The sequence below is a fragment of the Vitis riparia genome, chromosome 13 (assembly GCF_004353265.1).
Source record: "Vitis riparia cultivar Riparia Gloire de Montpellier isolate 1030 chromosome 13, EGFV_Vit.rip_1.0, whole genome shotgun sequence".
Lineage (NCBI taxonomy): Eukaryota > Viridiplantae > Streptophyta > Magnoliopsida > Vitales > Vitaceae > Vitis > Vitis riparia.
Window position 1 is genome coordinate 28,670,583 of NC_048443.1, and position 26,222 is coordinate 28,696,804.

At 35.9% G+C, this 26,222-nt stretch overlaps 4 protein-coding genes across 5 annotated transcripts in view; 1 reads left to right on the forward strand and 3 right to left on the reverse strand.

Moving 5' to 3' along the window:
- The window catches only part of LOC117928109 (anaphase-promoting complex subunit 1), a 37,577-nt gene extending 23,505 nt beyond the window's left edge, over positions 1 to 14,072 (forward strand). The window contains 19 exon segments of the mRNA XM_034847950.1: positions 1,710 to 1,781; positions 6,860 to 6,953; positions 7,024 to 7,106; positions 7,250 to 7,306; positions 7,460 to 7,537; positions 7,688 to 7,809; positions 7,889 to 7,950; positions 7,953 to 8,048; positions 8,249 to 8,325; positions 8,405 to 8,518; positions 8,616 to 8,717; positions 9,890 to 10,030; positions 10,499 to 10,672; positions 11,115 to 11,178; positions 11,270 to 11,409; positions 11,500 to 11,657; positions 12,445 to 12,523; positions 12,768 to 12,866; positions 13,230 to 14,072. Of these exon segments, the coding sequence (XP_034703841.1) occupies positions 1,710 to 1,781; positions 6,860 to 6,953; positions 7,024 to 7,106; positions 7,250 to 7,306; positions 7,460 to 7,537; positions 7,688 to 7,809; positions 7,889 to 7,950; positions 7,953 to 8,048; positions 8,249 to 8,325; positions 8,405 to 8,518; positions 8,616 to 8,717; positions 9,890 to 10,030; positions 10,499 to 10,672; positions 11,115 to 11,178; positions 11,270 to 11,409; positions 11,500 to 11,657; positions 12,445 to 12,523; positions 12,768 to 12,866; positions 13,230 to 13,619 (2,202 nt within the window). The 3' untranslated portion in view covers positions 13,620 to 14,072.
- Positions 14,073 to 14,103: 31 nt separating this feature from the next.
- LOC117928508 (endoglucanase 13-like) lies at positions 14,104 to 16,439 on the reverse strand. The gene is made up of 6 exons (XM_034848384.1): positions 16,245 to 16,439; positions 15,665 to 16,078; positions 15,492 to 15,575; positions 14,889 to 15,038; positions 14,510 to 14,791; positions 14,104 to 14,421 (listed from the first exon to the last, which is right to left on the reverse strand). Exons 1-6 carry the CDS (start codon positions 16,437 to 16,439, stop codon positions 14,104 to 14,106), a joined length of 1,443 nt encoding a protein of 480 aa, XP_034704275.1.
- An 824-nt stretch (positions 16,440 to 17,263) lies between these two features.
- LOC117928509 (endoglucanase 14-like) lies at positions 17,264 to 20,225 on the reverse strand. The gene is made up of 6 exons (XM_034848385.1): positions 20,031 to 20,225; positions 19,506 to 19,919; positions 18,303 to 18,386; positions 18,032 to 18,184; positions 17,669 to 17,950; positions 17,264 to 17,581 (listed from the first exon to the last, which is right to left on the reverse strand). Exons 1-6 carry the CDS (start codon positions 20,223 to 20,225, stop codon positions 17,264 to 17,266), a joined length of 1,446 nt encoding a protein of 481 aa, XP_034704276.1.
- Positions 20,226 to 22,303: 2,078 nt separating this feature from the next.
- On the reverse strand, positions 22,304 to 25,727 carry LOC117927626 (protein ESKIMO 1). Of its 2 annotated transcripts, XM_034847245.1 has the most exons (6): positions 25,481 to 25,727; positions 24,761 to 25,353; positions 24,482 to 24,653; positions 23,709 to 23,908; positions 23,449 to 23,607; positions 22,304 to 22,937 (listed from the first exon to the last, which is right to left on the reverse strand). In XM_034847245.1, the coding sequence occupies exons 2-6, from the start codon at positions 25,306 to 25,308 to the stop codon at positions 22,589 to 22,591; spliced, it is 1,428 nt and encodes a 475-aa protein (XP_034703136.1). In that variant the 5' UTR covers positions 25,309 to 25,353; positions 25,481 to 25,727; the 3' UTR covers positions 22,304 to 22,588. The 2 variants fall into 2 exon arrangements, with proteins under 2 accessions (XP_034703136.1, XP_034703135.1); XM_034847244.1 differs by lacking the exon at positions 25,481 to 25,727 and having other exon boundaries at positions 24,761 to 25,424.
- Between the last annotated feature and the right edge of the window lie 495 nt (positions 25,728 to 26,222).

A 26,222-nucleotide genomic window follows, 5' to 3' on the forward strand; every position in this document is an offset into this window, starting at 1 on the left:
TCTAGGTTGGTGTCGCATAGGAAATTACATTTTTTTTTTATCAGAAACATTGGCCGGTACCAGATCGGTACCCAAGTTGGATATTTTGTCAGTTTGTGAACAAACTCGGTTGAATTGAAGATAAATGAACAGTCTCGGAGTGAATCCCATGGAAACTTTGAGACAACTCCAAGATCATGTTGAGACTAAGCTATTTGGGTAATTGGTAATGGAAGAAAAGGTAATATTGGGGTAGAAATGGTGGAGAAGATGAGAGGATCAAAACCCACGAAAATGAAAAATACAGAGAGTTAGAACCTTGCATCTTCCTTCCAATTTGCATCTTCATCCTTTGGGTTTAGAGGAGAAATGGGTATCTTGAGAGAGAAGCAAAATAGGGAAAGCCGAATTGAAGCCCTAGGCATGGATTCACACAGAGAATAAGAAACAACATGTAGAGAGTGAAACTTAGAATGATCGGAACCGATGAAGAGAATGAGGAAACCATTAGAGGATTCCTACCAGGTAGATATTCAACAATGAATTTGAATCGTAGAGAGAAGTGCAAAAGCCCTAGCTCTTACACCTAACCTTCTCTCTTTGTTGTCTCTGTAAAATTCCAAACTTCTTTGTTTTCAGAAATTGGGAGGCAACTATTGCTATTTCTGAGCACGTGGTATATATGAGAAATTAATTTTGTCTTAAATTCACACACGCTTCATTTTCTAAAGTTAAATACAATATAACAAAACTTTTATTAATAAAACTATTAGTTCAAAGCAATCCACTGGTCATTACTTTGTGATAGGCTCTCCTGCTAGGGTTGGTGTTGGTTTTTCAAGCTATTTGGGTTTAAAGGAGAAATGGGCATCTTGAGAGAGATAGGTGTTTGAACGATGAATGGGGGTTATGGGTAACTAATAGAGATGAGGATTTGGGTTTTAAATAATATGTATTTGTTTTTTAAGTAGATAATGAGTATTTGGTGGGGATTTGGGTTTTAAATAATTTGATGAAAATTATAATGATAAAAAATGAATAATGAAAATTAGACTTATATAAAAAAAAAAAATAGGAAATGAATATTTATATAAAAATTAAAATTAATGAATATATTTTATAAGAAAAATTATATTTATTTTTTTAAAGATGAATCATGGTTTTATTTCTTTAATAATTGAAAATATTTTAAAAAAAATTCAATATATTTTATTTAAACATTTTTTTATAAAAAAATTTACTTTTTATTATTTTCATCTTCAATAAGAAATATTTATTATCAAGTGATTAAATTAAAATATTTTTAGAGATTTTTAATATTATTATAAATCATCCCAAAAGTATGCTTTTATTATAATTTGAATAATTTTAATATAATAAAAGTTTATTTTATTAATTTTTTACTCTATTTATTTGTATTTAATTTTTTAATAATTTTCATAATTTTTTAAAATTATTTTGAGCTCTTAAATTATAGTTTTTTGCGTATCACCCGATACCGATCCGAGATATCCGAGACCGATGTGCTTCAGGACCTCCCGAGTCAATGACCAATACCGCGACTTTGAACTATGATTGAAACTGCAAAAATAATGGTTATCTGCATTATTTAGTGATTCTTTTGACATTGATTTTGATCTTTCACTATCTTTTTGTTAATATCTGCATTATTTAGTGTTTCTCTCGACCTTGATTTTGATCTTTCATTATCTTTTTGTTTGATTTTCCAGTCAGCAGCTCTCATGTCTCTTGGGATTCTTTTTGAAGGATCTGCTCACCCACAAACTATGCAAATTCTTCTGGTACTTTGTGTTATCTTGTTTCTTTGTTCCTTGATGTCTTTGTATTTGAATGTTCTCATTTATCATCTCCATATATGGTCAAAAAGCATGTTTATTAGGTGCCTAAAAAAATGAAAAGAAAGGAAAAAGAAAAATGAAAAAGAAATCTGTTTAATCACTACTTTATATATGTATAACTATTGAAACTTGCTGATATGCATGCCACTATATTTGAGCTTCTGACAAGTGGTTTGAAAGCTTTTACACACACTAGTGGTTTGAAGGCTTTGACAAACAGGCAGAAGTGGTTGGAAAGCTTTCACACAGACGCTTGCAAAGGCACACCCATAGAGAGATCTTTATCCTTTTTTGTAACCAATGCCTTTTTGTTTTCCTCTCACACTCCATTTAGTATGGGAATAAGCAAGTCTTAATGCTTCATTTCTTTGTTTATTTCTTCTAATGGAGAGAGAGAGGTAGAGGAAGAAATAAAGTCATGGAGACAAAAGTCAAGAGAAATCTGGTTAAAAGAAGGCGATAAAAACACCAAATATTTCCACAAAATGGCTAATGCTAAGGCAAGAAGAAACTTCATGTCTAAGATCAAAGTGAATGGTGTGAATCTCTCTTCCTTGGATGATATAAAAGAAGGTGTATGTAGGGCCTACCAGGCCTTACTCTCAGATTCAGGGGATTGGAGGCCTAGTATCAATGGCCTTAACTTCAAGGAGCTGGGAGAAGGTTCGGCCAGCAGCCTAGAAGTTATGTTTTCAGAGGAAGAAATTTTTGCAGCCCTAAGCAGCTTCTGTGGTGACAAAGCCCCAGGACCGGATGGGTTCACAATGGCTTTCTGGTTGTTTTGTTGGGACGTTATTAAACCAGAGATTTTGGGCCTCTTTAGAGAGTTCTACCTCCATGGGACTTTCCAAAGAAGCTTAAATTCCACGTTCCTCTTGCTCATCCCTAAGAAAGAGGGGGCCGAAGACCTAAGAGATTTCAGACCAATCAGCTTAGTAGGGAGTGTCTACAAATTGCTTGCCAAAGTCCTTGCCAATAGACTAAAATCAGTGATGGGGGAGGTGATTTCAGATACACAGCATGCTTTCGTTCATGGGAGACAGATTTTGGACGCTGTTCTCATCGCTAATGAAGCCCTTGATTCTAGATTGAAAGGCAACAATCCGGGCCTCCTTCTCAAGATGGACATTGAGAAGGCTTTTGACCATGTCAAGTGGGACTTTCTCATGGATGTGATGACTAAGATGGGATTTGGGCATAGATGGAAAAAGTGGATGAATTGGTGCTACTCTACGGCTACCTTCTCAATCCTCATCAATGGAAGTCCCACGGGTTTCTTTCGTAGCTCTAGGGGATTGAGACAAGGAGACCCCCTATCCCCCTATCTTTTCCTTTTTGCCATGGAAGCCCTTAGCCAATTGCTGTCTTGTGCAAGAAATGGGGGCTTTATCTCGGGTTTCAGAGTGGGAGGAAGAGGAAGAGAGGGGCTGCTTGTGTCCCATCTCCTGTTTGCCGATGACACCTTAATCTTTTGTGACGCCGAAGCAGATCAGTTGCATTATCTTAGTTGGACATTCATGTGGTTTGAGGCGATTTCAGGATTAAAAGTCAATCTGAGCAAAACGGAGGCCATCCCAGTGGGGGAAGGCATCCCTATGGAGACTCTTGCGTCGGTCTTGGGATGTAAGATAGGGAGTTTACCTACCTCCTACTTGGGTCTTCCCCTTGGAGCCCCTTACAAATCTACTAGGGTGTGGGATGCAGTGGAAGAAAGATTCAGGAAAAGGTTGTCTCTCTGGAAAAGGCAATACCTCTCCAAAGGTGGCCGCCTCACATTGCTAAAAAGCACCCTCTCTAGTCTCCCAACCTATTTCCTTTCCCTCTTTGTGATCCCCAAGAAAGTGTGCGCAAGGCTTGAAAAGATCCAAAGGGATTTCTTATGGGGCGGTGGTGCCTTAGAGAATAAACCCCACTTGGTGAGTTGGAAGGCTATTTGTGCTACTAAAAAGAAAGGAGGCCTGGGCATTCGCAGTCTATCTACTTTTAATAAGGCCCTCCTTGGGAAGTGGTTGTGGAGATTAGCTAATGAGAATGAGTCCCTTTGGAAGCAAATTATCTCTAGTAAGTATGACCTCCAAGAGGGGGGTTGGTGCTCCAAAGGAGTGAGAGACCGCTATGGGGTGGGAGTTTGGAAGGCTATCAGAAATGGTTGGGAGAACTTTCGCTCTCATTCCCGCTTCACCATAGGGGATGGCACTAGAGTGAAATTTTGGAAGGACTTGTGGTGCGGAAATCAAGCTTTGGAAGAAGCTTTCCCCATCTTGTTTAATCTTTCCGTCAACAAAGAAGGCTGGGTAGCTGAGGCTTGGGAGGAAGATGAAGTTGGGGGAAGCTGGGGACTTCGTTTTAACAGGCACCTTAATGATTGGGAGGTGGGAGAAGTAGAAAGCTTATTATGTAAGCTTCATCCTTTGACCATTAGAAGAGGTGTAGAGGACTTACTCCGGTGGAAAGAGAACAAGAATGGGACGTTTTCTGTCAAGTCTTTTTACAGTTCACTTTCAAGGGACACCAAGCCCCCCTTCCCGGCTAGAACTATTTGGACGCCTTGGGTTCCAATTAGGGCTAGCTTCTTTGGGTGGGAGGCGGCTTGGAACAGGCTCCTCACCACTGACCGCCTGAAGAGATTTGGTTGGAGCATTCCCAACAGATGTTTTCTGTGTAAACAAGAGGAGGAAACCACAGATCACCTTCTTCTATTCTGTGAAAAAGCTAGAATGTTATGGCTTTTGATTTTCTCCCTTTTTGGGGTGCAATGGGTGATGCACTCCTCTGTGAAAAGAAACCTCCTGGGTTGGCATGGTTCTTTTGTGGGCAAGAAAAGAGAGAAAGCTTGGAGAGCTGCCCCCCTCTGCCTAATGTGGACCATTTGGAAAGAAAGGAATAGAAGGGCTTTCGACGATATTGAGAGGAACGATCAAGATATTAAATCCATTTTTTTGTACACTTTTGTGAATTGGGTTAGGGTATACATAGAGGATCATACATTGTCTTTGATAGATTTCGTTGACTGGCTAGCCACCAAGTAAAGGTCAGGCTTGCTCGTCCTTTTGTTTTTGCTGATTTGTACTTGTATACTACGTGTATACCCTTTCTCTAGCCTTTTGGCTCTTAATGAATTTTCTTTACCTATCAAAAAAAAGAGGTAGAGGAAGATCGTTTTCCTTCACCCAACAGTTTTTCTTTTTATGCTCATACTCCATTTTGTACTTGAGGAAAGAGTCTTACAAAGTCCATTGTCTTTGTTTGGTTCATTTAATGAAGAGACAAAAGAGAAATAAAGGCTTTGTTTGGAAACTATTCTTAAAAACAGTTTTCTAACTTAGAAAACATGTTTAACACACTTTTGGAAGAAAACAGTTTTCAAAGAATCTGTTCTGAAAACATTCTGTTTTTGAGAACAAATTTTAAGCATTTTCAGTTGTTTTAAAAACTTTTGCAGTGTACATAAATGCTTAGTACTTTCATTGAGAATAAGACCTTAAAACTATTTTTCATATTTGAGTTCCTTAACATAGTTTTGTTCTTGAAAATAATAGAAAACTATTATTAAGAATTGTTCTCAAAAACTGTTTTTGAAAACATTCCCAAACAGACCCAATGATTCCTTTAAGCTCAAAAAAATTTCCTCCTTAAAGTTGGAGAGACTCTGTTTTGTAAAACTTAGTACTGATTACTTAATGATTTAAGTTGACTTTAAGTTAAATTGCTCTTAAGTTGTTGACTTAAACTTATTACTTATTTTTTACTTTCAACATTAGGGTTGTTTGGTAAAGTTAATTTAATTTTATTCTAAATCATCAAATTGACTTACTTACCCTTGTTAATTTTAGCTTATACTTTTACTAATCTTAAGTAATAAATTTATTTGTTAAAAACTCATATTTAATCTATTGAAGAAACATAAGGTAACTATAAAAATATTTACTATAAAAGATGAGTTGTAAATGTAGAGTCATAGTTGTGAAATATATTTTCATTGAATGTCGGTAAATGAGGTAAAAGAGATTTGAGATTAAGAATAAGTTAACTATTTTGACCTAAAACTTAAAGTCATTTTTGACTTTAGGTTGTAATATTAAATTATTGTACCAAACATGCTTAATTTACTTAATGATTTAAATTAATTAGTAAGTCATATTAAGTCATTAAGTTGATTTTCCAAACAATCATTCAACCAATTGAAAAGCAAATATTAGTTTCAACTCATTAAACCTTGCAATGGACATTCCAACCCAGATTTTTGGCAAAACAACTTAAAAAATTTGAAACATTATTTTATTTTTCTTGAATGAAAAGAAGTTTCTAAGGGTATATTTGGGAACATTTTTGAAAGCAATTTTCAAAAAATAGTTTTTACGAACAGTTTTCAAAAACAATTCTCTGATTTTTTTTAAAACAAAAGTTTGTTTGGGAACTTGGAATGTTCTCAATTTGTTTTATGTGTTTTTAAATATTCCTTAAAAAATTACTTTTATTGGTAATGTTTTATTTTGATCGCTTTCCATATTTGTACAATGATTTCTTAAAATAACTCTCGAGAAAACAAGTAAAAATAGCTGAAAACTATTTAAAATATGTTTTCAGAAACATCTTGCTTTTAGAACAAGTTCTCAAAAAACTGTTTTTTTGTCAAAAAAATGTTTTCTATAAAAAAATTACCAAACATGTTTTTGAGTTTGGAAAACATTTCCTTCACAGGCAAGTTTTTACCATCCCTCAAATGCACTCAAAAGACAATATTTAACAAAGATTTTGATGTATCTATCAAATCCAAAGAGGTGGCAATTGGACATCCCAAATAAACCTTGGGATATTAAACTCAATTTCTGTGATGGATGCCAAAAATACATGCAGACACAAGATTCTAATAGTATCAATGATTACTCATGTCATTTCTTGATATATTTATATGTTGTAGTATATTTTATACTCTGGTCAGATGAACTTCTGCAACATAATGGTGATCGTTTCTTTACTTCCAGATTCTTCATTTATCATCAGATGTTGCTGTTTTACAGGGTGAAATAGGCCGTTTAAGTGGTGGTGATAATGTACTTGAAAGGGAGGGTTATGCTGTTTCTGCAGGATTTTCATTGGGACTTGTTGCATTGGGTATGTGCTTTTATTTAATTAATCTCATGAAAATTTTACTTATAACTAACCATCTTCTGTTCAACCGTAGGTCGAGGGGAAGATGCACTTGGTTTCATGGATACTTTAGTTGATCGGTTATTTCAATATGTTGGTGGCAAAGAACTCCATAATGTATAACTTTGGGTTCTATTTTTCACTTTCCTTTTTTCCTCAATATTTTTTTCGTTGTGGATGATCCAGGTTGAAACTTTAGTGCCATTGCAACATTTCTATCTTCAATGCTACACAATAACTTTTTATTTTATGTTCACCAGGAGAGATTCCTGCCCTTGACATCATCCACAGATCATCACTATCGTGGTGCTGGGCAGGTTGGTAAATTATAGATCCGACTTTTGGGTGCAATGATGTCTCCATAATTTACATCTTGGATCTGAAAATATGCTTAAATAAGTCTTTTCACAACAGCTGGTTTTAATGGATTTTGTTTTCTAATTTTTATTTGTGCTGCTGTTGCATTTTAGGTGATGGATGGAACCCCAGTCAATGTTGATGTCACTGCTCCTGGAGCTATAATTGCTCTGGCTTTAATATTTCTGAAGGTAATTTTGTCAATAGGGATGCTGTTTAATGACTGTTATAAGATACTTCCACAAAAATGTACACAGTTGTTTTTTTTTCTTAATTCAGAATGCTTGACATCTTGCTAAACATATTTCAATATATTCTCATCTATCACTTCCTTACTACAGACTGAATCAGAGGTGATGGTGTCTAGGCTTTCTATCCCTCATACACAATTTGATTTGCAATATGTGAGGCCTGATTTCATAATGCTTCGCGTCATTGCTCGGAATTTGATAATGTGGAGCAGGTAATGTTATTCATACAAAGTAGTCAATTGGTGAACTTACTCATCAGATTTTCACTTTCATAACCTTTTTTTGTTATAGGGTTCATCCGTCTAAAGATTGGATTCAGTCTCAGATCCCTGAAATTATCAAAAATGGGGTAAAGGTCTGGGTGATGAGATTGGTGATACTGATGAAATGGATGCAGAAGCTTTTGTTCAGGCATATGTCAATATAGTGGCTGGAGCTTGCATTTCCCTTGGTAACGTCTTTTGTGTTTCTTATCTCTTCCTGCTTGAAGTATAAGTCACCAACTGCCATTATGCCATCCATTAATTGCTGATTTAGTTTTATTACATGTTTAGTTGCTTTCTTGGATTTGGAATTTCCTGCAGCAAATTATTGGGTGATGTAGTTAGATGCTTTCTTTGTCCTGATGTTTTTTAGCTCAATTGTTGGCAGGGTTGAGGTTTGCTGGTACAAAAAATGGAAATGCACAGGAGTTACTTTATGAGTATGCTGTCTACTTTCTTAATGAGGTCTGATCTTCATTGTGATGATGCTCAACTCACATTTACCAGTTCACTGGTATTAAATTGTCCATTTCTATGTTAGCAGATCAAGCCTGTTAGTATTGCAAGTGGAAATACTTTACCAAAAGGATTGTCTCGTTATGTCGATCGAGGCTCACTGGAGACCTGCCTTCACCTCATTGTTCTTTCCCTGTCTGTGGTGAGTATTTTTTTTTTTTTTAATATTCTTTTCTGTTTTCTTTCATTTGATATAAAAAATGTGGTAAAGCGTTTAATTGTGTGATTCTGGGAATCAGGTTATGGCAGGTTCTGGGCATTTACAAACATTTAGATTATTGAGGTTTCTTCGCAGTCGAACCTCAGCAGATGGACATGCTAATTATGGTTTTCAAATGGCAGTAAGTTTTTCTATGACATTATCAGGAGATCTCCTCTTAAGATGAATTGCCCCTTGCATCATGCTTTTAATATCATATTTTAAGAGGTCAAACCTCACTGATGGGATTGCTCAAAATTTTCTTAGCTCTCCTGAAAAATGCCAAAGACACAAAAACTTTCATGGGAACAAACAATTCTATTAGATTTTAAATGTCAATCTGTAATTTTCAATCACTTATGTACATCACAATAAATATTTCAAATCTTTAAGATTGATTGGCTTGTACAAAGAGCATTCAGAAGAAATGCAAGCCATCAGATTTCTGCTGGAATTTATTCAGTTTGTGAGGTTTCTGGGTTCATTTAACTCATTTATTTATTTATTTTATTTATGAGAAACAACAATATAGTATATTAAGGTAAGTAAAAAAAAGTACAAAGAAGGATGAGAGATCCTCCAAAAAGTACACAAAAAGAAAGCAAAAACCTCCAAGTTCAAGAATCTATACAATTATGAGGTTCCACATACTATGTCCCATGTGGGAATACACAAAAAATAATCTATCCTTGCTAGCCCACACCCTTGGAACTACACACCATCCAATCAAGTTGGATTAAATTAAGGGGAACACCCTTAAAAGGTTGTGGTGCAAGATGCCCACAAGGAGGCTAAGAAATGAAAAGACTCTCTGAAATTCTTGTATTGTCCTCAGAAATCCTAGCATTCTTTCCCTGCAAACAACTCAATCGTTTAACATCCTAATATTTAAATGATATTTTTAATCTGTTCCACTAAATGCTTTCATCATTATGTTTATGGCCATTAAGGATAATTGACAATTTTCAGCCCCATATTGATAAATTACTTGCTAACTCTAGCATGTATCTAAAAGTCAGCCATGTATTCTATCATCCATGCATGGAAAAGTACAATTTTTTAACTAGCAATATTAAACCTCAGGGTATTGTATGAGGCATTATAGACTGTTGACCAGAAAATAAATTTGATTGCATCATAATGGTGTTTGAGATAAATTCTGCATTCATCTGAGCTTCTTTGAGATAAATTTTAGCAAGTCTGCACCATTGCATGTATCTTACATTTAAATTTAAATGAAAATGAACTTTATAATTTGGGTTCAGTTTTGGCTTATCAGTATTTTCTATATTTATGTCTCTGCATTTATTTTAGGTAAGCTTAGCAATTGGTTTCTTGTTTCTTGGGGGAGGAATGCGAACCTTTTCAACTAGCAACAGTTCTATTGCTGCTTTGCTGATTACTCTATATCCACGCTTACCCACTGGACCCAATGACAATCGTTGTCATCTTCAGGTATGAGGCTTAGAAAGGACATGGCAAAAACTGAACTGGTTTTAGACCTGCCATTTGGAGGTGTCATTTCATATTGATGGTCACACAATCAATGCTATTGGTGCTAACATTTTTCTCTGTACTGTTCTTTTTTGGTCTGTTTGTGAAATGTGAAGCATTGTCCTTCCACAGATCTTGAGAAATGGGAACACTTTTCTGATTAATTTTAGGCCAAAAATATTTTTAATTTTTGGGTTTCATAATACCATATGCCTAAATTCCTGTGTCCATGTTGTGTAAACACATTGGCGGATCTACACAGGGCCTAGAGGGGTCCCATGCCTCCCCCCCACCCAGAATGAGTTTCTGGCTCCACTACTATGTAAACGGAATGGTTGAGGATTCGTTTTCTTTCCTCCTGTACTGCTGTCTGGTCAACTATTGTTATTTTAGCATCTAGGTTCCAAAGAAAGCGTTTTATTTTTCCAGGCATACAGGCATTTGTACGTCCTTGCGACAGAAGCTCGCTGGATTCAAACAGTTGATGTTGACACAGGCCTACCAGTTTATGCCCCTCTTGAAGTCACTGTTAGGGAAACGGAACATTTTGCAGAAACAAGTTTTTTTGAGGTCACCCCTTGCATACTGCCAGAACGTGCTACTGTAAGTTTTATAGAAATTCCGGTTCATTGTCAAGTTTCATTTAGAAATTCTGATGGATATTGGATTTCTTGATTCTCCAATTTTTGTATTTTCTCTCTTCAAACTAACATGAAAAATTATCTTGGGCAACCAGCTGTCTTTGCATGATTTTATCTACACTTTTTGAAATTCTAGATGAGGTTGCCAAATTCTGAATTACAAGTTCCAAGATAAAGCAGTTTGAGTTTCTGTGTCTATTATAACATACATTGGCCTAGAATAGTATGCAATCAGATCCTTTATCTCAGTCCCAAGTTATGTCCCCAGAAGACTGACCTAGATAAGATCCTATCTGCTCGTTTGCTACTTGACTGACCTTGAAAGGAGCCTGTCTGCTTAGTTGCTTCTGTTGAATAAGACTGGAACTTCAACATTTACAGATTACTTGATGTGTTACTTGCAGTTGAAAAGAGTACGTGTATGTGGCCCTCGATATTGGCCTCAAGTAATAGAGATTGTTCATGAAGGTAGAGTGGATGCTACTGCTCATGTTTATCATATTTTACATATATTCATTAAAGACGTTTCTGCAAATCTCAAGTGTTAATTCTTTTACAGATAAACCATGGTGGAGTTTTGGAGACAAGAATAATCCTTTTAATTCTGGTGTGCTGTATATCAAGCGGAAGGTTGGAGCTTGTTCATATGTGGATGACCCCATAGGGTGTCAGTCATTGCTGTCACGAGCAATGCACAAGGTTGTGGAGACAATTTATTTTACTATGGTTGACATTCCACCATCTTATATCAGATTATATAATTAGTTTATTTTGTACTTCCTGATTCAGGTTTTTGGTCTGACAAGTCTCAGAACTAGCGGTTCAAGTACCAGTGATCAGAATGGACCAGGATCAGTTGCAGTTGATCAGTTGGTCAGCACCTTTTCATCTGATCCAAGCTTAATTGCTTTTGCACAGCTTTGTTGTGACCCTTCTTGGAATGGCAGGTAAGCATGCAAATATTTATTTTCATTTCTGTCTTCTTCTTTGCATCTTATCTAGACATATATAATCAAACCTTTAACATCCTACTTTTGAATAGCCTCCTAGTTGTAGAGTGCTGTCGAATAATTTGCTGATGTGTAATGGAGGAAGTAATTTGAGTGGGATGACACTATTTAAAACTCTTGAACCTTGAATAGTTTCTTTTAGAACTTTTGAAACTTCCTAGTCATTTCATTGTTTGTTTTGGAAAAAAATTATTTTCTTGGAAAAATTTCTGGGAATAACAAATAATTTCAAGTAATAAAGAGTTTCTTTCCCTGAGATACTAGAAAGACTTGATAAGTTTACCAATTTTCATGTTAAATTATACATCAATGTATATATATATTTTACTATTTCATGAGTGACAGTTTGTTTGTTTTACTTTGTGAAGTTCATTTCTTATTTTTTAGGCATTTTATATGGAGTGTTTAGGGGACAAACCAAGCATCTTGTAATGAGAATTGTTAAGATTCCACTAGGCCATCACCTTAGCAAACCTGAATTTGTTTATACCATTATTTTTTCAACTGTGTACTGGATAAGCATATTTCTCTTGGCCAGATCTGTCATATCGTCAAGGATTGCATTATTCTTATCTTTTCTTTTCTGAGCAAACCTTACTATTGTAAATTCTATTGACCCTAAATCAACTGTGACACTTATAATAGGAAAATAAGCAGGGATTTTCTTTTGTCGTAGTCATTGCCATGGTTCTCCAAAATAATTAGTCATCAAACATGTTTGCAGATCTGATGCTGATTTCCAGGAATTTTGCTTGCAAGTACTGTTCGAGTGTGTGAGCAAGGACAGACCAGCTCTTTTACAGGTAAGTTTATAACTTAGGATAAGCCATTATCCTTGCTGCTGTCTAATTAATAGAATTTGTAGTGCAATGTACCCCTGAATGAATTTAGTACACTTCATCCATTTATTATCATGTATAAATGTCGATTTATAGCTTATTATGACAGATGCATAGAACTTAACATGTTTATTGTTTGTTGCATTTCTTAATTTCTGGAACTTTTGACCTAAATTGCCCACATTTGGGTTGGCTGATAATCATGTAGGTCTACTTGTCATTATACACAACGATTGGGTCTATGGCTGATCAGGTTACCTGTGGAAATGTTGTTCTGGGAGACTCGCTCTTCATCTCTAGTTTAAAGGTAGGTTTCTGTAAACATAGCACTTTCTTCTATTCTTTATACTCCTTATTTCTCTTAGAAATCACAGCTATTCAATTTGCTCCATGTGGTAACAATTAAAATGGTCTGCTTTTAAATTGATAAAAACTAAACTATCTACCATGAGTGTTTCCAAATTATACAAGGCACTGAACCCTGGATGCCTAATTGATTGGGTTTGTCTGGTAGAATGTCTAGTGATTCAGATCAAATCATGTATGGTGAAAACTCGAGTTTCCTGTTCTTTTTTCTCAGCTATGCCTGCTCAGCCTCCAATATAAGCAAGTGTTTGTTGGTTACATCAAAAACAAAATGCTAAAAAAATTGCACTCTCCTTGCTTGCAGCTTGCACTAGCCTACAATGAGGCTCTGCTGAGTGGGAGATTGACAGCTTCAAAAGGAGGCATCGTTCAACCTGTCTTTATTGGATCTCTCATGAGACGGGTAGAGGGTCTACTAAATTATTCTCCAGGATTGAAGAATGATTTCTACAATTATTTGAACTTGGGAAAGTGGCCCAGTGAGGAATCCCAGGGAGGAAAAGATTCAATACTCTTATCTTGGTACCTTCAGTGGTTCTGTGTGCCAGCTCCATCTATAGTCAAGACAGCCGTGGAAAAAATCAGGCCCAAGTTCAAAAGATCTTCCATCCCCTTGTTGCGCTTGTTGTTGCCAAAAACCCACATTAATGCCATCGGTGAGATAGATAAGTTCTTTCTCTGTTCACAGTCTTAGTCGACACCCTACTTCTGAAACCTCGGGAACAGGTCATTATGCACAACCCTTTCCAGATATATGATGAATTTTTACAACTAACAACAACATAGAGGAATTGCAGAAGCTAACACATCGATCCTGAACCTCCTCAACCCACCTCTAGGCCTTTGTAACTCTGTAATGTAAATGTGTATCATATGTACTATGTAGCATTTCACCATTGCAGTCAGCTTTGTAATATGATCCCCATCTACATATATTATGATAGAAAATTCTCACACCTGCGAATCTATTTAATAATCCAAACGCTATACATACAGGTGTGAAATGATTTAGGATTTAATTTGGAGGTGTCATCGAATTGAGTTGTAGATCGTTGACACTATTTTATAGGTGGGATTGAGAAGTAGAGTCGTTTGTATCGGTCTTTATTCAATATGTCAAAATTTCTTTTCTTTTCTTTTTTAAGCATTCCAAAGCTCAGCAATAACGCATGAAAACATCAGGCAAGGCGGGCCAAAACTCCAACAAAAGGTGTAGTGTTAACAGTGGCAGATTCAGCTTGCTCATAATTGGGTCTAGAATCATTATAGTTATCATACTGATCTGGGCCTCCAGCAATGGCGCCATACACTATGTTTGGGTTTGGTGCCTGCCTGTTGAACCACTCTGTATAGCCCCCTGTGCATGTCACAAGCCTCTTGTCCTTCTTGATTGATACTATAGATGACCCTCTGTGATGGAGCTGCTGTGGAAACCTTGCTCCATACCCCAACATAAAGCTCATGCCCCTGGGGTTCCTCCCTAGTATATAGTCCACCTGCATCCCACCAATAAACCCGTTACAACTTACAACCATTTCCATACAATCAGAATCCAGATATGTCAGAGAATTGCTTTCTGTGAACCTGCAGGCGTGCGAATGCGATGAGTTGGTCCGGGGAAACCTGGCCATTTGGGCAGTTGAGGTTGGATCTCGCTGCGTTCAGCCAGTCAGCGTAGGAGATTGCGAGGAGTAAAGCAGAGGTGGTGTACTGAAAATTGTTCCAGGACAGCCACCAGAGTGCTCCTCCTCTAGTCATCTTCACGTTATGGTAACCCTTCTGGACTGTGTTACAGATGAACTGCTCAGCATGGCTCTTGTAGTTTACCCAGTTATCAGTGCTCGGAACTCTGCCCTCCATAATAAACTGCAACATGTGTAGAAAAATCCATTTGAGTCCAATACATCATATGTACATATAGAATTGTCACCAAGTGGTAGCAAAGATGAAGACACTGCCCCACCTTGGCGACCAGGACTTGGGCTCCAGTGTACTTGTCATCCCAAGAGAACTCGTTCCTTGTCCCGCCTGTATTTGCTGAACCTAGGTAGTTTACGTAGGTTTGGTCATTTGTAGCGCGGTATAGCCATGCAGCTGCCCACACCAGCTCATCCTGGATGTGTTGGGGCACACAGAAATTACGAAGCTGTTATTGTGTAATAACCAAATGCATGGCTAATTATTTTCTAAAACAATTTTTTTTGTTCTTTGGAACAAAAATATAGAAAAACATATTTAACATCTGCAAAACAAAAAACAAATTTTTGATCTCAAAAATAAAAAATATAATATTTTCAAAAAATATCTTTAAATTGTTTTCGATTACTTTTATGTGTTGTTTTAAAAAATAATTATATAAATATAAAAAATGATTGAAAATAAAGTATTATTATTTTAAAAATATAATTAAAATATAAAAATAAATTAAAAACATTTCAAATTTTCTAAATGGAAATTTGTATTATAAAACACTAGAAAGTGATTTAAAAAAAAAATTGTTTTAAAAACCGTTTTTGAAAACACTTTTCAAATAGAGTCGGATTGCTTGTTTCGATTTTATTATTACCTCAAATCCGCTGCTAGCATAGAATTTCGCTTGCGGAATGCTGTTCTGATATAAGCCTTGGTGGGTTTTGGCAAAATCAAATAACTGCATGCAAGATCAATTAATTATCGTGAAGAGACTATTAATTAATTAATTAATTATGTGATGGAAATTGAAATCAATAATCTATTCACCTGCTTTCCATGGCTTAGAAGTTGCGAAGAGTAACTAGGATCTGATTTACTAAAAGCCATAGACGCAGCCGCAAACGCGGCGGCGGTTTCACCGGCGAGGTCCGAACCCGGGTGCTGCTCATCGATCTTGTAAGAAGTTCTAGGCGTGGTCATGTCTTCTGGTCGTTCCCAGCATGCATGGTCTGCATCACCATCTCCGACTTGGCCATATAGAACATTAGGCTGCGTGTGAGCTTTGATGAAGTAGTCTGTCCCCCACTTAATAGCCTCCATGGCGTGGCCCAGTTCCTTCTTGGCTGCGAGTTGTTGCCCATATTCAATGACACCCCATGAAAGCAGTGTCACAGTAAATGCATGGGGAAATCCAAACTTCACGTTGTCTCCAGCATCATAGTACCCTCCCACTAGATCAACCTGTTTGATATAGACCCAGGGTCTTAATACATTGTATAATTCTACTTATAGGTGCAGCTTAGTTATATATATATATATATATATATATATATATATGTATATATATATAAGAGAGAGAGAGAGAGAGAGAGAGAGAGAGTTGATGATGATGATGATCGTTTAGTACCCCAGCATCATTGCCATCTTGCAAGGCGGAGTCTCCTCGCCACAGGACTCTCTGGTTAGGAGGCAGCTTCCCAGATCTTTGAGCTTCGAAATACAGCAAAGATTTAGTAAGGGCTGCTCCATAGTTTGATGGAGCAGAGCCTTGAAGCAGTAGCAGAAGGGAGAAGCCGAAGGGAAGGAGAGTTTTGGGAGACATTGGTAGGACTTGGGAGCAATGGGAAATGAAACAAAGGCTGCATTAATTTATAGACTGAAGTTGAGGGAAACAGTTACTTAGCGTTGATTTGAATTTAAAGAGAAACTGATTTTGTAGGATACCATTTTTTCATGGGAGTAATGCATTTACTATTTGATTCCATTTTTAGATGATATATACTAAATGCTATTAATTTTTCAATTAAGTGTATGGATTGGTGTCTGAGACTATAATCATTTTTATGTCAATTTTGACTTATGTACTTGCCAAATATGCTAAATGATATTACAACCCTTGGCTGTCTTCATAAATAATTATTAATTTTTTTTTCTTAATATCTTTTTTATATTAACTTTTTTTTAACTTATTGGGGAAAAAAAAAAGAAAAAAAAAATCAATTTTGAGACTCTCTTAATTATACTAATAAATCCCATAAGAAGGGAAGGCCAATTTCTTTCTTTTCTAAATTCATTTATTAAATAGGTTTCAAAATCTTTTATTAATAGCATTTCAATTAAATTTTCAGATATCATTTTAATTCACATCATTGGATTCTTGCAAATGTGAAAATTAATCACTGTGGGGATTTAAATAGGGTTTTTCTTTGACAAAAGAAACTTTAAGCCTCATAAAGGCTTATTTATTGAATTAAGTTTTGGTTGGATTGATTTTTGAGAAGTGAGAAAACTATCTCTTCTATATGATAATAACCTTTTTATTTCCATTTAGCTAATTCTTTTTAGAAAAATTTATTGTTTAAAAAAAAGGGTTTAAAACCCTTAATGCAATTTTTATTTTTATTTTTAAACGAGGGAAAGCAGACCTCAGGCGAGCCGGGCCAGAACCCCAACAATGGGTCCGCTATTAGCAGTGGCAGCTTCAGCCTGCTGGAAATTAGACCTAGAGTCCCCATAGTTGTCCCCCTGATCTGGGCCACCAACAATGGCCCCCTCCAGCACATTCGGATTCGGTGCCTGCCTATTGTACCACTTATCAAAACCTTCCTGGCATGTCACTGGCGCCCCATTCTCGTGGATCGACACAATGGATGCTCCTCTGTGATGAACCTGCTGCGGAAAACTCGACCCATACCCCACCATGTAACTCATACCCTTAGGGTTCTTCCCAAGTATGTAATCCACCTGAAACCCAATCACAAACAAACCACCCCACATTAGAAAATTCAGATTTTGATCATATATATATTAAACTAAAGTGTCTACACATGCCTGTGAACGGGCGAATGAGATGAGGTCGTCAGGAGATATGGAACCAGCAGGGCAGTTGAGGCTGTCCTTGGCAGCAGAAAGGGAGTCGGAGTAGGAGGCTGTGAGGAATAAAGCCGAGGTGGTGTACTGAAGATTGTTGAATGGATCCCACCACAATGCCCCTGCATTAGTTTTCTTGACGTTGTTGCTTCCTTGCTGGATTACGTTGCAAATGAACTGCTCTCCCTGATTCTTGTAGTTTCCCCAGTTACCATCGTTTGGAGCTTTCCCCTCCAAAATAAGCTATGTATGCCAAAATTAAACATTAATATAGCTATTTTTTCGAGTTGTATATAGGGAACGATGTAGATGTTACTTGCAGACCTTGGCGACGAGGACTTGGGCTCCAGAGTACTTGTCATCCCAAGAAAACATGGTTCTGGTGCCGCCTGTGTTTCCAGAACTACTAAGATAATCTGAGTAGGTTTTATCATTTGTGGCGCGGTACAGCCATGCAGCTGCCCACAACAGTTCATCCTGCAGGTGTTTATAGCACAGCCAAAAAGAAGTTATGTGCCATGCCCAACTGTTAATTTTCTATGCAGCCAAACAGTCAAATTAAAGCATATAATGCTTAGATTCTTTCGTTTAGTACCTGAAATCCACTGCTAGAGTAGAAGTGCGCTTGTGGAATGCTGTTCTGGTACATGCCTTGGTGACTGTTTGCAAAATCAAATAACTGCATGCGGTATTAATTGGAGCACATTAGTACATCGATTGATCTTCTTCAAAACATAAACGACTAACTGTTCATGTCTGTTTCTTAAGAATAATGTAACAAGAGTTTGAGAGGATAGTGGAGTAGACTAAAAGACAAAAAGGGTTCGGAGAGAGTGCCGCTATGATCAACGAGAGAATCACAGGAGAGTGGATTTTTTTTTTCTGGTGATTTGGGAAAATGGGGCATTTTTTTTTTGGGTACATTTCAATATTTTGACTAGCCACCAAACTAAAAACCCTTAGACTAGTTCTAAAGCGTGTGAAAATGGAAAAGTAGACTCACCAACGATGTTTTGATCAAATTTTTGCTTGACTTAAGCCGATTCAAGAAAGTGTATTAATCAGTTAGAACCACGACATTATATCAAGGATGACATATATATATATATATATATATATATATATATATATATATATGGGTGGGTTTTTTTGGGTACTCGCCCGGCCCCGTCCCTAATGGGACGGGATTCAATTTCAATAAACGGGTTTGGGATGGATTTATGAATTTTTTTAAAAATTCGGGATAGGTTTGGGTATTGTCTTATCTTATACCGCCCCGATTATATATAAAATTAATTTAATTTAATTTTTATTTTACTATTTTTAATATATAGATAACAATAAAATATTTTTAACAAAATAAGTTATAAAAATATAATAATTTAATTATTTATAAAATATATTTATTTTAATGTAATTAAAAAATTTAAAAGTAATTTAAAAAAAATTAAAATTAAAAAAAAAAAAAAGTTAAACAGGGCGAGATGGGTATAAGAATTTATCATACCCGTCCCGCCTTCGTTTAACTTTTTTAAATGGGACGGGAATGAGAATAATTTTGAATAAACGAGGCGGGGTTGGAATGGGGGCGACCCATCCCGTTGCCATTCCTACTTAGTCAAGACTCAAGAAAGGATATTAATTAGTTAGAATCACAACATTATATCAAGGGTGACAAACATTTGAGTGTATATATACATGCATATATGTATGTATCTGTGTATGTCAAACATTTGTTTTAGAGATTGGTAAAAAGGAAAAAAGGAAAAAAAAATGTAGGCAGGTATGTATGAGATACCTGCTTGGCATGGCCTAAAAGTTGGGAAGAATAGTCAGGATCTGATTTACTAAAGGCAATGGATGCAGCAGCAAATGCGGCCGCAGTTTCTCCGGCAAGATCCGAACCCGGGTGCTGCTCATCGATCTTGTAAGAAGTTCTAGGCGTGGTCATGTCTTCGGGTCGTTGCCAGCATGCATGGTCTGCATCACCATCTCCAACTTGGCCGTATAGAACATTAGCCTGCGGGTGAGCTTTTATGAAGTAGTCTGTCCCCCATTTAATGGCAGCAAGAGCATTGTCCAGTTCCTTCTTGGCTGATAGCTGTGACCCGAAGTCGATAACACTCCATGAAAGCATCGTCACTGTAAATGCTTGGGGAAATCCAAACTTCACGTTGTCTCCAGCATCATAGTATCCTCCCACTAGATCAACCTGTTAATCAAACACCAAACCCTACCAGCCAATCATCCCAGAAATTCTATACATATATGCAAAAGAGAAGTATTGGTGATGATGATTATGATTATGATTATGATTATATACCCCAGCATCACCGCCATCCTTCAAGGCAGAGTCTCCTCGCCATTTAGCTCTCTGGTTAGAAGGCAACTTCCCTGATCTTTGAGCTTCAAAATACAATATAGATTTGGTGAGGGCTGATCCATAATCAACTGAAACAGCTCCTTGAAGAAGAAGCAGAAGGGATAAGCCCAAACCAAGGAGACTCTTGGGAGCCATTTGGTAGAGATTAACCAATGGACAATGAAACAGTAGTACTGGGCGCTGCACGCTCTTTTTGGCTCTATTTATCAAGGAAACATTGGATCGACTAATTTTTTATGAATCCATGCAATTTGTTACTTTTTAGAGTGGAATAATTTTTCCCTTTTTACTTTTTCCTTTTGGTGGGTAATTAGTGATATGCATGTTTATGAATTTTATTGGATCATCTTCGATTGTTTCCATGAAACAATGATTTCTATATTGATTTTTCTAAGACGAGTAAACTGCAAAATAGATCAGAACTGTACAGATTCTTTGCCTTAATAATCCGATATATTTCTATTTAATAATAGTAGAAAACCCATAAAGAATTAAAATCCCCATGAGAAGAATTCCTATATTGGTTATTTCTAAAAGAAAATATTTCTGATTTGGATTCAAATTATATAGATTCCTTTCCTTAGTGACCCAATAGATTAATTCTAACAAAATCCCCATCAAATTCATATAGTTCTTCAGTTAGTAACATTTTTGTTAGACTGAATATATTGCCGATATCAAAGGGAAAAACAAATTTATACTATGTAATTTTTAATTTTTACTATAAATTATAGATTTTAATGGGATTGAAACTATGTAATTAATATTCCTTTCAATTTTGTGTTGATTTTTTAACTATCTTGTAATTTGGATGGGTTGATCCAATATAATATTTAGGTAGATTTGGACAAACATTTTCATTACTTTTGTTAAGTTTGGATTAAGTTTTCTTGACCCAAACTTAATTTGGATTGGGTTTGGAACCCAAGGTTCAAACAACCTGAGCCTAGCTCGAGATCTTAATTTAATACTTTTATAATGTTTATCATTCTATATAATAACATTCATTTTCTTTATAGATTTTAAATAAAAAATCAAATTATATATATGATTTTTTTAAAGAAGATTTATAAGTTTATTTTTATTTTTTTATTATTATCTTTAAATTTTATGTTATTTATTATTTAAATTTTGATATAAATATATAAAAAAAATGAATTTTGAATCATACAACCTGACCAACATAAATTTAATTCAATCAACCTAATTTTAACTTGATCAAAGGGAATTCCTTAACTTGATCAATATACCAAGAGTCAACACTATGACACTAAACTTGGTACAAAATAATAATTCCTTAACTCCTATTTCATAATCTAGAGATAGGTTCATGGTGACTATAACCATTAGAATGCTAACTGTGTTTGGGACATAAATGATGCAACGACAATAACGAACATGGAAGGCTTCCACTGAGACAATGTAAGGTAATATTGGTAAATTTTATTTTTATAATATCAAAAAATGGTAATGACTAATGATGACAAAAATGCTTGCCATATTTTCATATTTTAAAAGGCTTGTATACTTTATTATTGAAATGGTAACTAAAATCATGCAATATAATTCAATGTTACAAATTTATTTTAAGAAAATCTAACTTACTAATTTAAACATATGATTTGATAAAAATTCCAAATAAACACAATATCTAAAGATTCTAGTTTTTTTTTTTTTTTTTTTCATATTTTATAAAATTAACTGTCATAAGAAAACTAATTTATTCTTGAAATGGTTAGCCAAAATAATATAATATGATTAAATGTTATAATTTCTTTTTAAGAAACTGTAACTTATAAAATTTGCTATATAATTTTTTTAAGCCATTGAAAATTATGTATCGTGGTTTTATCTTTTCAAACAAATAAGTATTGATTATTAAGTCTTACGTAAAATAATTTTCTAAAGAAAAAAATGATTCACATTTTTCCTTTTTTTTTCCATTTTCTATTTTATTTTTTTAATAATTTTTTTATCATACCAATATTTAAGAGAGACAAGAAGCTTTATCCTTTTTATTTTTATTTTTATTTTTTAATTCATATACATAAATATAATATAGCACAATATACGACCGACACTCCGAATATTAAACTTTATTTTTATTTTTATTTTTATTGGCTTTATCTGTCTTTGCCTCAGAAGATGTGGGCAGTGGGAGCCAACAATTAATTAAACCCAAAAATAAAAATAAATAAATAAATAAATAAATATAATTTGCAAAATTACGTACAACTTTCTATTCACTTTATTTCCTTCTCAACAAATTCATTTTACAATTTCTTCACATTTACCCATTCCCATTCCCATTCCCATTCCCATTCCCGAGCTTCATTTTCAGGCTTTGCCAAAATTTCCCCCCTTTAATAGGCTGAACCCCAAAATTCAAAGGAAAAAAAAATAAAAATTGGTTCAACCCCATGGTCCCCACATTAAGAAAAAAAACTTACAGAAATTAATTAGAAAAATGGAAAAAAAAAATTGAGAGTCCGCCATTGTCAAGAGTGAGAGATAATACGTGAATAAAGGAACTCGTTCCACATGTCGGGTAACCCGGGAAGGCACCAGTGGATGCAATCGGCGAAGTTCATCGGGTCGGCCTGTTGCTCCGGCGTCAGTAACTTACCCTGCCGGATGGTGTGAACGGAGGTGTGGGCGTCCTTCCGAAGCTCCGATAAGCTCGTAATATTAACGAAATATACCGGCACCTTCATCGACTGAGTCACGTTCACAGCGACGGCGAAGACTCGCCGATCGGTACCGACATCTAGTCGGGTCGTGAGGTTGAAAATCGGGTACGTCTCTTTCGCGCATTTAATGCCATCCGGGTTGTCCCAATCCAAACTCCTATTAAATTTAAATAAAAAATAATGTAATTGTCAACTACGATACTAATGTTTAAACATTAGGTAGTGGTTTACCAAACTTTAGGTTAAAAGCGACATTACGGTCAAATCATGCCTTCGGGCCCATGATGATATCACCCACCTCCACGACAACCACAAAATAATATTAAGAATCATCTCTTAAATAGGCAACAACTTTTGAAAAGGAAATGTTGTTCAATTTTTCTTATTTTTTATTTAAAAAAAAAAAAAAACATTCGTCAAACAATTTTTTACAAAAATGATTAATTATAAATACTATGTTAATTATTTATAATATATGTTTGAAATCATTAATTTTATCGATGGTTTTGTTTTTTGTTATTTACAAAATTGAATCAATAGGACAAGAGCAGCCCCAAGCCTGCTTGTGGAAAACAAAATAAAATAAACAAAAATTTAGCAGCCATTGAAAAACATAAAAAATGCTTTTGAAAAACAGTTTTAAATGTGAAGTGGGCTTTGAGCTATACTTGATATGGAGAGGAGACATGCTGCTGAAGAAGACAGATGTGCGGTTAGGATCCACATTTTGGTCGACCCACTGGGCCCACGTTCTCAGAACTCTCCCGTACGCTATCGGCCGTTCGATCTCGTCGTACTCCGTGGACCCTTGATCGAAGGATCCTCGTCTGTTGCAAATAAGGCCCAGAAACGACACATGTTAGGCGGACTAGGTCCATGACCAAATGGGGGGAGAAGCTACGGAGTAAATGCTCACACGGTTACTTACAGTATTTTCATCTTGAAAGTGTTCATCCACCATATGTAGGTATTGAAGATCAGGTAGTCAACTCCCTTCCAGTTCTGTCCATGTTTGTCGATTGATTCGGGCATGATGATGCGGTTCAAAATGCTGTGCATCGTTGGATCGTCTGAATTTGACTCCACAAGGAATGGAGCCCAGTAGAACTCCACCGTAGCATTGTAGTCCTGCACATTCAAACAATAAATTGAATCCTAATAAAAACTTGTAAGCAAAAGCCCTCCGTTGGCCCTCTCACCATGCCATTTTCCATTAAATCCCTGACCATACAATTTTATTATTAAAAAAATAACAATTTTCTTTTTTTTTTCAATTAAGTTGTGGAGGACAAAAAATGTTATTAAATAAAATAAAAAATAATTTATTATTTTTCATTTCAAGAGCTAGAACCCTTAAAACCCTTTCAACTCATAAATTCTAAATTATTGGCGATGGTCTAAAATTATTCAACAGAACATAAATAAATACGTTCAAATTTTTCACAAAATGACAGAAAATGGGAGATTTTGTATGAAACCCTAATCATTTTCCTTCAAAAAGGCAAGATTAGATATGAATTAAAAGTATAAAAAGGGAGGAAAGAGGACTCTGTGATGATTATGGAGGATGAACTTTTGATGATAGTATATGGGAAAGATTGAGACTGTGGGTCAAAAGCCTTTGTCTTTGCGTGTGATTTGAGAAATGAGAGAGAGAGAGAGAGACAGAGAGAGAGAGAGAGACAGAGAGGGATCACATACATCAATTCTGAAGATTGAGAGAGACCCATTCTTCGTCAGGCTTTTCCGGCCAGGAGGCGCGACGGATTGAACCAGACAAATCATGGATTCCCACTGGTTTCGATTCAGTGAGTCTCCAACAAACATGAGCCTCTTGCCTCTGAGTTTCTGAAGCAGTAATCTTGGTTTGAACCTTTTCGCGGGAACCAAACAGAGAATGGAAAATTAATTATCAGATTACTGTGTACAGAAATATATGAATTCATACAATGAAGGAAGAATTTCGGTTGTTTTTTTTACTTGGGCATAGAGCATTGTCTGGGCTGCCATCTCCAGTTCTGGTAGGTGGAATCCTGTCTGCCATTTCTCATGCAGGTGACTTGTTCTGTAAGGAACTCGCATTCATCTTCTTTGTAGAGTGGGTGGGTGACGTTGTCATAGACCCAGTCTCCATTGAAGACATCGCAATCCTCCGGTGGTAACTCCACGTCTGAGTCGTCTTCTTCCTCTTCAACCACCGGCAATTCGATATTCTTCTCTTCTTGCTTGGCCACCGTCAGCGACAGATTTTCCGGTTCTTGGGTCTCCTCAGACATCTGTGATCTGGGCTTCATTCTCGAACCGATCCAAACCGTGGAATCGACTTCGTTGCTGTTACTTTCTTGAACTGGGTCGCCGGATTTGGATCCATCCTCTTGAATTTCCTGCCCCATGGGCCTTGAAAATGGGAACTCGGCAATGGACTTGACGTCCTCATTGTACATGAAGCAACCAAATAGAAAAATGGAGAAGACGACCACAAAGACAGAGAGGTTGTTGCTCTTGCGGCCACCCCCGGCTTGCTTCATGGCGACGATTTCAGCTGGAAAGAGAGCTGTTTTCCGGCGAGATGTCTGCATGAGAAAGAACAGAAAAGAGACCCGGATGAGGAGAAGAGAGAATTGAGAACCGATATATTATAGAGAAGAAGAAAGAAAGAAAGAGAGAAAAGGAAAGAAAACGAATCAGGAGAAGACTTACTGCAATGGGTTTGTTTAATGGAGTGTTTGGTGAGATGGTTGTCTTCAAGAAACTGAGTTGGGGTATGGTGGATGGAGGGTTGTCTTTTCTCAGACTTTCTCGCAATAATCCTTTGCTAACTACTTACTTTTTTTGTGCTTCACCATGAGAGAGAGAGAGAGAGAGAGAGAGAGGAGTGAATTCAAAGCTTTGATTTTGTTGGGGGGTTTGGTGCTTTTCGGAGGAGTTCTTGAATAGGACGATATGGAGGATTTGGCGTTGTTACGGGGGATGGTAGACAGCATGTTTCTGTCTATGAGATTCAGAATAGAACCTTCCACAGATAGCTTATTATTAGCCTTGGAGATTCATTTCTTCTAAATGACAAAGTCCAAACCCAATTTTTTTTAATTATAAAAAAATTTACTTTTGAAAAAATTACATTTGTCTTTGTGGGGGGCTTCTTTCTTATGGGTCAGTCACATGAGTGGCCCTTATGCATCCCATGCTGCCATGCACATGTTTTAAGTTCTCTTATACCATGTTTGTTTTTAACAGATTTCAAAAAATAGTTTTTTAAAGTTTCAATATATTTTAATATTTTTAATTATTTCACACAACATTTAAAAAAAAAAATACTTGAATATATTTTAAATTTATTTAAAAATATAATCTAATTTTAGAATAAATTATTGAAAATTTGTTTTGGATAAAAAAATTGACCATACGTGCTTTTAAAGTTTAAAATTTATTTTCTATTTTA

Excerpts from the sequence above, each read along its gene's own strand:
- LOC117928508 (XM_034848384.1), bottom strand. The coding sequence starts at position 16,439 with ATGTCTCCCAAAACTCTCCTTCCCTTCGGCTTCTCCCTTCTGCTACTG. Across the intron at positions 14,792-14,888 it reads CCCAAGTCCTGGTCGCCAAG|TTTATTATGGAGGGCAGAGT; the intron begins GTGGGGCAGTGT and ends CACATGTTGCAG. Across the intron at positions 14,422-14,509 it reads TCGCATTCGCACGCCTGCAG|GTGGACTATATACTAGGGAG; the intron begins GTTCACAGAAAG and ends GGTGGGATGCAG.
- LOC117928509 (XM_034848385.1), bottom strand. The coding sequence starts at position 20,225 with ATGGCTCCCAAGAGTCTCCTTGGTTTGGGCTTATCCCTTCTGCTTCTT. Across the intron at positions 17,951-18,031 it reads CCCAAGTCCTCGTCGCCAAG|CTTATTTTGGAGGGGAAAGC; the intron begins GTCTGCAAGTAA and ends TGGCATACATAG. Across the intron at positions 17,582-17,668 it reads TCTCATTCGCCCGTTCACAG|GTGGATTACATACTTGGGAA; the intron begins GCATGTGTAGAC and ends ATTGGGTTTCAG.
- LOC117927626 (XM_034847244.1), bottom strand. The coding sequence starts at position 25,359 with ATGCAGACATCTCGCCGGAAAACAGCTCTCTTTCCAGCTGAAATCGTC. Across the intron at positions 23,608-23,708 it reads ACTTTCAAGATGAAAATACT|ACGAGGATCCTTCGATCAAG; the intron begins GTAAGTAACCGT and ends TATTTGCAACAG. Across the intron at positions 22,938-23,448 it reads ATGTCTCCTCTCCATATCAA|GAGTTTGGATTGGGACAACC; the intron begins GTATAGCTCAAA and ends TAAATTTAATAG.